The 8396-nt window shown below is 63.5% G+C and overlaps 3 protein-coding genes across 3 annotated transcripts in view; all 3 read right to left on the bottom strand.

Moving 5' to 3' along the window:
- Positions 1-229: 229 nt before the first annotated feature.
- On the bottom strand, positions 230-3067 carry H696_00724 (hypothetical protein). The gene is made up of 10 exons (XM_009494607.1): positions 2872-3067; positions 2612-2787; positions 2393-2468; positions 2013-2240; positions 1849-1880; positions 1519-1710; positions 1209-1325; positions 967-1039; positions 781-872; positions 230-599 (listed from the first exon to the last, which is right to left on the bottom strand). The coding sequence occupies exons 1-10, from the start codon at positions 2876-2878 to the stop codon at positions 369-371; spliced, it is 1224 nt and encodes a 407-aa protein (XP_009492882.1). The 5' UTR covers positions 2879-3067; the 3' UTR covers positions 230-368.
- A 1111-nt stretch (positions 3068-4178) lies between these two features.
- Positions 4179-5115, bottom strand: H696_00725 (hypothetical protein). Its single transcript, XM_009494608.1, has 2 exons — positions 4976-5115; positions 4179-4766 (listed from the first exon to the last, which is right to left on the bottom strand). Exons 1-2 carry the CDS (start codon positions 5097-5099, stop codon positions 4351-4353), a joined length of 540 nt encoding a protein of 179 aa, XP_009492883.1. The 5' UTR covers positions 5100-5115; the 3' UTR covers positions 4179-4350.
- Positions 5116-5758: 643 nt separating this feature from the next.
- The window catches only part of H696_00726 (hypothetical protein), an 8699-nt gene continuing 6061 nt past the window's right edge, over positions 5759-8396 (bottom strand). The window contains exons 3-7 of the mRNA XM_009494609.1: positions 8077-8357; positions 7665-7854; positions 6921-7473; positions 6526-6701; positions 5759-6396 (exon numbers count right to left, since the gene is read on the bottom strand). Coding sequence (XP_009492884.1) covers positions 5977-6396; positions 6526-6701; positions 6921-7473; positions 7665-7854; positions 8077-8357 — 1620 coding nt within the window. The 3' untranslated portion in view covers positions 5759-5976. The remainder of the gene's footprint in view (positions 6397-6525; positions 6702-6920; positions 7474-7664; positions 7855-8076; positions 8358-8396) is intronic.

Here is an 8396-nt window from a genome sequence, read left to right on the forward strand (position 1 = left end):
CCCCCGACCACCCGGGAGGGAGAGAAAGCCACGGACGCCAGAGTACCAACCGCCCGGCACCCCGGTGTCACTTGCCCCGCCCCCCTCGCCCCCCTCGCTCCCGCTCGACGACCGGGCCCGGAGGGCTTCGCCCGCCCCGCTGGCCGACACATGCGTTGGGATATGCATTGTTGAGTGTGGGAAAATACCCGACCGGGATGGAGGCGTGCCGGACTGGGCGCGGCGCATGCGCGCGCGCGCGCGCGCGCGGGCCAGGCTCGAGCACACCAGGCGCCTCCTCTGCCTCCCCCGGCTGCCTCCATTCATCATGGCCGGCAGGGGCGTCCTCCCGGGCCTGGCTTCTCCCGGCCGGGATCCGCGGCCGGAGACTAGGTCAGGTTGGAGGGCGGATTCGACGGGGGAATCGGCGAGTTGAAACGCGAGAAAATAAAGGAAAGGAGCTGCTCCAGGGATACATCCTCGCCCGCGCCGGCCGGGGTGCTGCCGGAACCGGGCCCCGGCGCCGGCAACGGCTTCCGAACATACAGCGGCGAGGTAGTGACGTCCGAGGTGGCGAGCGGCCGAACGGCAATCCGCTGCGCGGCATCCGGGTCGGCATCCTACATGGTCGACCGGGCGCGAGAAGCCCAGCGAGGAGGGGAGAAGCAGGGTGAGAAAGGTCCCCGTTCAGGGGGGACGCATGGGAAGTGCGCGCTTGTGGGGGGGGGGGGCCGAAAGTCGAGGGGGAGAGAGAGAGAGAGAGAGAGGGAGAGGGAGACAAAGAAGAATGAAGGGGCATACCTGGCTGATGTGACGCATGCGATTCCGCCGCTCGATACACTCACCGATCACCTTCTGGGTGGCCGAGCGCAAGAGCTCGAGAAGATCGCTCCCTGTGGACCAGGCGGAAAATGACAGCAAAGGGAGAGTGCAGGGTGAGAAGCTTGAGAAGAAAGCGACCGAGGCGAGACAGTGTGGCTTGCATACCGGAAAAGCCCTCGGTGAACTGGGCAATTTGCGCGAAATCGAAGTCATCCTCAACCCGGATGTTTGAGAGAATCTAGCCATGGGGCCGCCGAATTTGATGCCGGTCAGTGGCGAAGGGGGGAGGGAGGAAGAGCAAGGAAGGTGACCATCCCACGGGAAGGGGGAAGTAGACGGCAAGGTAGACCGAGGGGGAGGAGAAAGAGGAGGGAGGGAGAGAGAGAGAGAGAAAAAGAGAGACATACATTCCGAATGATTTGGTTGCGAGACTTCTCATCCGGCAGCGAAACATGGATCTTCCTGCTGAAGCGCCGCAGGGCGGCCGGATCGATGTCGCTCATGCGGTTGGTGGCACCGACAAGCTACCGCAAGGAGGACAGGAAAGATGAACGTCAGTGATGTGGTGGAGGGAGGGCGAGCGAGCGAGCGAGAAAGAGAGGGGAGAGAGAGGGGGAGAGGGGGGAGAGAGGGGGAGAGGGGGAGAGGGGGAGAGGAGGAGAGAGGGAGAAGGGGGCAGCGGTGTGTGGGGGTGAGGTGAATGCCGACACAACGCACGACCACATCCTTCAAGGCGATGAGCCCATCCCAGCAGGCAATGAACTCGGCCTTGCACTGAGCCGATGCCTCGTGATCGGAAGACTGGCGAACGCGCAGGAAGGAATCAATCTCATCAATGAAAATCATGCAGGGAGACAACTTACTGGCCAGCGAAAAGACTGCGCTGACAAGCTTTTGCGACTCGCCATACTTCAGAGGTCGAAGAGAGAAAGAGAGAGAGAGAGAGAGAGAACGAGGGAAAGTGGAAGATCAGTGTCTGTGGTTGCACATTGGCGAAGTGGAGGCGCGTGTATATGTGTGTGCACACTGGGACAAAGGCGAACGTACGTATTTGTCTCCGAGCGAGGACACCTTGACATCTGAGGAAGAACAAAAGGCAGAGGAGAGAAGGGTGAGATGAGCACCGGGCGATTCGATCGTCCCAAATGGGGGCAGTGGGGGCTAAGAAGGAGGAGGTGTAGACACGAAGATGAGATGGGGATTGTGCGCACTCAAGAAGGCCACCTGGGGGCTTTCCTTGGCAATGGCACGCGCAAGCATGGTCTTGCCACAGCCCGGCGGGCCATACAGAAGGATACCCCGCGAGGGCTCCAGCACGCTGACCGAGGAGGAAAGACTATCCGAAGAATCGAGCGGCGACTGGAAGAGGTCCGGGTATTGAAGCGGCTCCAGGACCGCCTGGCGGATTTGCTGGATGGCATCCTCGTTGCCACCAACGTCTTTGTTTGTGTGTGTGGGGAGGGGAGAGGGGGCGGTACCCGGAGAGGGGACGAAGGATGGAGGCGGACAAGTGGGGTGAGCATCTGGCGGACGAATGGCCAGGAGGTGGCAAGGGATCCGATCAAGAGGGACTTCCCGGAGCCAAGCGCACCCTCGAGCGAATGGTGAATGGAATCCGGCAGAACAAGGCCATTGGCAATCTCACGCTCATGAGGAGTGAGCGACGACTGGGCAGTGGGTCGATCAGCCGGCGTCGGGTCAGAAAAGGACAGGAGGGCTTGGGTATCATGGAGGATTCGGGGGAAAAGAGAAGAAGGGGACAGGGAGGCACACGGGAAGGGGGGCTCGGAGGGGGGGGAAGCAAACGCACCCAGACCGAACTCAAGCGATCGGCCGCCGGGCAGGAGGACGCCTTGATTGACCGGCTGACGGGATGCGAGAAATTCCGGTACATGTTGGCCCCCACGTGGTACAGGGAGAAGGATAGAGCCGAGGCCAGGGCCAGGATCCCGATCTGGGTGACGACCTCCGTGAGGAAAGACCGATCTGTGGTGGCGAGGTAAGTTTACGAAATCCGGTGGCTGCGATGGGGGGGAGGGGGGAGGGCAAATCCAGGGGTATATAGCGCACCAGACATGACGGAGTGGAGCGGGGCGAGGAGAAGGGAGGGGACGGAGAAGGGGTGCCGCGCGCTGTGGGATCAGGAGAGAGAGAGGGGGGGAGAGAGGGAGACGCTGGAGGAGTCCAGGACAAACAAAAGGAGAGGGAGGGGAGGGAGAGGATGAGGGGCTGCTGACGCGGCGCCCAGCCCTGGACAACATAAGCGGGCGCCTAAGTGATAAAGCCCTCTCGAACGGGGGGGGGACTCAGGAACTGCCCAAACAGAGTGGATCTACCGGGAGACGACCTCCGAGGAAGAGCACGGACACCGGAAAGACACATGCCGGACACAGCTAGCATGTGGGCACCGGAAAAGGGACTCACAAACACCCCCCCGTTCATGCCCCCAAGCCCCCATGGTCGGCAGCGGTGCCAGGACATTTCCCGGGGCGGGACTCGCCCAGGGGTCCGGCCGCAGCCCCCCCCCCCCCCCCCCCCGAGCCGGCGGCCCCCGATCTCAGATCCTGGCTTCGGGAGGGCGCATCCCCCTCGTCGCGCCCTGCGTAGTTGCTCCTCAGCCAACGTGCTGGCGTGAAGGACGCTCTCGCGCTGCCTCCCCGCCCGGCGTGCGCTGGCCCCGCCGTCTGCGTTTGCGGCCGATCAGAACTGCCCTATCATGTGGACATGTGATCTCCGACGTGATCTCTTCAATGACATTCGCGGCACTCACATCTCGGCGTGACACTCGAATGGGGATTCTGGTGCGCTATCAGGGGGACCAGAATCCTGCCACCCAGGGATCGCCGTTCTGCCGGGCCCGCTTGAGAAGCATCTTCGGGGGCCCGCAAGTGAGACCCAACGCCACGGAGATCGGCGGAGAGTGGCGACCAGGGCCCGAGCGCCGTCTCCGAGTCTCAGACGCTCGGCCCTACTTTCCGCGCGCACGCCTCCCCCCCTTCCCCCGCACTCCGCCCGCATGACTGCCCGGTGGGCAGGGGCCAATGCGGGATAGCGAGCCGCCCGCTGGCGCTCCCCCTCCCCCCAGGGGAAGGGATTTGAAATGACCTCCGCTCTTGCGGGCGGGAATGTAGATGTGCCCGCGACCAAGTTGCACGCCCACATGCGCGGACAAGCCGGGGTGGCATTCAAAGGGGAGAAGAGCGCGAGAAGGCACCATGCAAGGTATCGAGAATGGGTATTCTTTTTGGAGAGGTCGCCCGTGAAGCAGCAACGAGAAAAAAAGCAGCACACACCGGGCCAAGGACAGAGAGGAGAAGAATGGAAGAGAGGGAGGGGGAGGGGAGGGAGATAAGGGGGACAGATCTAGGAGGGGGAAGGGGGCAGAGGGGGGGGAGGGGGGGAGGGGGGAGGAAGAGGACCGACAAGTGGTAGGGGGCACCACCGCAGACCAGCGCGAGAGGACGCCCATCGCCATCGACGAGAAGACAGACGAAAACAGCGAAAGAAGGCCAGCCACCACGCACGGGCCCGCGGGAGGAGACGAGGCGCTTACTTCTTCTTCCGGGGGGCCTTCTTGCGAGCGGCACGCTTGGTGGCATACTGCTGGGCGGTGTTACGGCGAGTGCGCTTGGCCGACAGCTGGTCGAGCTCGAGAAGACGGACGTTCTCCTCGGTGCCGGGCTGCCAGCGGGGATGGCTGGTGACGTCGTTGGACGAGCGGAAGATCCGGCGCGGCGAGCCGGACAGGAGAATGCGCGAAGAGCCGTCGCTGTAGACGACAGTCTGACGGAAGAGGGGCATCGGGAGATCCGGCACACGAAGGACCGGCTTGCCAAAGAGCGGGCGCTCCTTGTACTTCAGGTCCTTGTTGGGATCCACCGAGAGGGTGATCTTGGGGGAGCGCGAGAACTTGGCCATGAGCAAGTCCTCGGTGTTGTCGAACCAGTCATCCTGGGCGGCGGAATCTGGCAGCGAGGGCGGGCGGGCGGGCGGGCGGGGGGCAGAGGGGAGAGAGAAGAGGAGGACAAGACGGAGAGGGGTCGAAAATGTGAGATGGAGGGACACAGGCGGCGTGGAGAGTGTGCAGGACAAGACAGGGGGTGCGGAGAGCAGGGGACCAGTCGGCAATGGGGTACAAGAAGCAAGAAGGGAGAGGATGATCCGGAGAACGCACCGCTAGCGGCGGGGGAGGAGAAGAGCCGAGCAATGAGGGGCTGGGTCGCCGGGCGGACAGCCGCGGCGGCGGTGGCCTGAACGTGAAGCGCACGTCCGGCGAAGAGAGAAACCCGCGAGAGCATGGTGGCCCGGGTTTTCCTGCGTGCGCGAGCGAACGGGAGGGCGATGGAAGGGAGGGGGCAGGGAGGAGGAGGGGAAAGGAAGGGAGGGTGAGAAGGCTGAGGGGAGGAGGAGGGGGGGGGGAAGGCGAGGCAAGGCAAAAGGGCATACAGCGGGGGGGGGGGGGGGAGAGGGGGAAAGAAGTGCCAGAGGGGACTTGCAATCTTTAGTCTGCCCTTTCACCCGAGGAGGTGGAGATGTCCAGCAGGCAGGCTGAAAAAGGGAGGCCACAGCCGGCCCAACGGGGGGCCACCGCCGCCGAGGCAAGAGGGACGGAGAGGGAGACGACGAAAGCAGCATAGCCCACACAATCATGCCGCACACCTTTGCCCGCCCGTCTTGCCAGCCCCTGCCCCTTGGATGCGCGTGCATCGCGCCGGGCCCCACCCGCCCGCCCGCCCGCAGCACGACGCGAGCGCGTGCATGTGCAAATGGATATGCCCCCGGGGCCCGTCCCCCTCTCGGCCCGGCTGCGTGACGAGCACGGTAAATAGCATTCTCAAGGGATTGTTGGGTGTATGAGTTGCCAGCGGATGCAGGCGGACAAGGGCAGTTCGTAGGCATATGTGGTACTTGGGGGTTGGAGCCGCGGAGGGAGCGGGCAGCCCTCCCGCCCCCCCCCCCCCCCAGGGTGTGCGCCAGACGCACAGGGGGAAGGTGTAATGGGGGGAGCATACAGGAAGCGACACGGGGGGGGGGGGGCGGGAAATGCCGAAGGACGGACGACACGAGCCGATGCTGGGAGAGATGCTCTCGCGCATCGCCCGTCTTCCCCTGCCCAGCCCCCACCACCGCCGCCGCCCTCTTCTCGGGGCGCCCTCTCTCCTTCGGCTGGGGTGCTTAGAAAATCATCTCCAACTCATAGCGACGGTATGTCCGAAGCGGGACATGCTCCACCGGCCGGTGAGTGTGGAACATGGCCGCCTCCTGGGTGTTGATACCGGAGGCGGTGCCAGGACCGTGCTCCTTCAGGGCGGCCGGGGTGATCTGCTCGAGGGTCTTGCCGGCGGCGATCTGTGCACGGCGCTGCTTCAGCAGGGCCTGGTGCTGCTTGAAGGAGGAGGCCGCAAAGTCCGCCGGCTTGACGAGGTCCGCCGACACGAGGGCCCGCTCGGGCCGGGTCATTGACGAGGCGGCCGAGGTAAACTCATCCGACAGCCGGGGGTATGCCGCAACCAAGGCATCCTGCGAGCCGATATACGTGCTATTGAAGATCTTCCAGTAGACATCGCGAACCTTGCGCGCGGGATGGAAAAGGCCCTGTTGTCCGAGGAAACACGTGTCAGTGCATGCGGCGGAAGCAGAGGAACACAGAGGGGAGCAGGGGAACACAGTGCTGAAAGAGGGGGGGGGGGAGGGAGGGGGAGATGGAGAACGAAGGCCACATACCGAGAGTGTGTACAGCAAAATGCGAGCGGGCCCGAGAGCCATGCGAAGAGCGTCTACCGAGTCCAGCACCGCATTGATGACATGCGGCGAGGTCTCGAAGATGTTTGGCCACAGGAGGTTCAGCAGATGCTGCAGGGCATCCTCGCGATCGAGACCAATCACACCAAGGGCAAGGTCTGTGCCGGGGAGGCAAAAGGGGAAGGGCAACGAGGAGGGTCAGGCGGCGGATGAAACCCCAGAGCCGGGCATGGGAAATCCCACGGCCGAGACGCAGGAGAGAGGAAGCGGATGGGTCCGAGAGGCAGACGCCGAGAGAGAGAGAGAGAGAGAGAGAGAGAGAGAGAAAGAAAGCAAGAAGACGGAAAGAGCCGACGAAAGGCGGAAGGCACACGCACGCTTGAGTACCGACGCCGCGGTCTGACGGTGGACCAGGTCCCGGTCGATGAGCGCGTCGGACAGCAGCTCGGTGGTGGCATAGACGTAGTCCTTGCCGAAGACACCGATGTACTCGAAAAGGAAGGACATGGACTTGAGCACACCGTTGCGCACGTTCAGCTCCGGCACGCGGAACTCGTTCATCAGCGCCGGCAGGACCAGGTACGGGCCACACTTCTCGGCCACAATGGCAATGGCCACCGTGGTGCACACGCGGTTCTGGCGCTCCTGCACGCGGAGGTTATTCAGCAGCGTCGACAGGACATCCTGCGGGCCGAGGGCCGTGGCGATGTAGCCAAAGGTGCTGACTGCCGCTCGGCGGACAGCCAGCCGGTGCGCCCGAAGCAGATCCAGCAGCTCGAAGGACACGCGCGCCCACTCCTTGGCCGACACCTTGGCCGCCGCGCGATCGGCAATACGCCCAATCAGATCGATGCAGTTTTCCTGCACCCGGTCGTGACGGTTCCGCATGATCGGCACCAGACGACCAAAGAGGTCGCCGATAGGCGGATTCTGAGGGGAGCATGGGCAGGAGGGCGGGGAAAGGCAAACACAGAACGGTTAGATTGATGGAAGAGAGAGGGGAAAATCACACACACACACACACACAGGGGGGAGGAGGAAGGTGGCAAGTAGGATGAGACAGGCAGGGGAAGAAGGAGGCAAATGAAGAGGAAAGAGGGGGGAGGAGGATCAGCGCGCACCATCTCATCCATGCCCACCACGCAGATGATGCTCTTCAGGGCGCCGAGGAGCGAGGCCAGCACGTCGGGATACTCCTCACCAAGGTTCTCGAAGGCAATGCCACCCAGGTCCGACAGGAGGCGGACCTCGCCGCACTCCATGAGGACGTCGGCGATCTGCGAAATGAGATCGGCCGCCTGCTTACGAACACTATGTGGCGAGTGGGAAGAAGGAGGGAGGACGAAGGGTGGGGGTGGGGGGGGGGCGGGGAGTGAGACAACAGTGCAATCGGAGCACAAAAAAAAAAGAAGAAAGGAAAAGAGAGAGACATGGGAGGGGCAGGCAGGACGGCAATGATTGCCGAGTGGCGAGCAGCAAGATGGGAAATGGGCGACAAAAAGAAGAGCAAAGAAAAGACAATGCCTGACATACAGTGGCTGCCGATTCCCCAGGCGAATGCTGATCAGCTCCACCACGCGCGTCATGTACGGCGTGCATCGAGTGCCGAGCGCGCGCAGGACCACTCCAAACCCATTGAGGATGGTGTTGTAGTGGGCCTGGTGAGCGCGCTCCTCGCGGTGCTCGTCCATATTGGACGCGGTCAGCGGGTTGGACACCTCGCGGATGGGCATCTGGATGGCCACCAGCAGGCAGTCAATGAGAGTCGGCTCGCGGTCCTCATCTAGATCAGCGAGGCCGAGGTTGGTGACGATCTGCCGGGATCGTGACCGCCCGGGGGGGGGGGGGGGGGG

Source organism: Fonticula alba, assembly GCF_000388065.1.
Source record: "Fonticula alba strain ATCC 38817 unplaced genomic scaffold supercont2.1, whole genome shotgun sequence".
In the NCBI taxonomy this organism is placed as follows: Eukaryota; order Rotosphaerida; family Fonticulaceae; genus Fonticula; species Fonticula alba.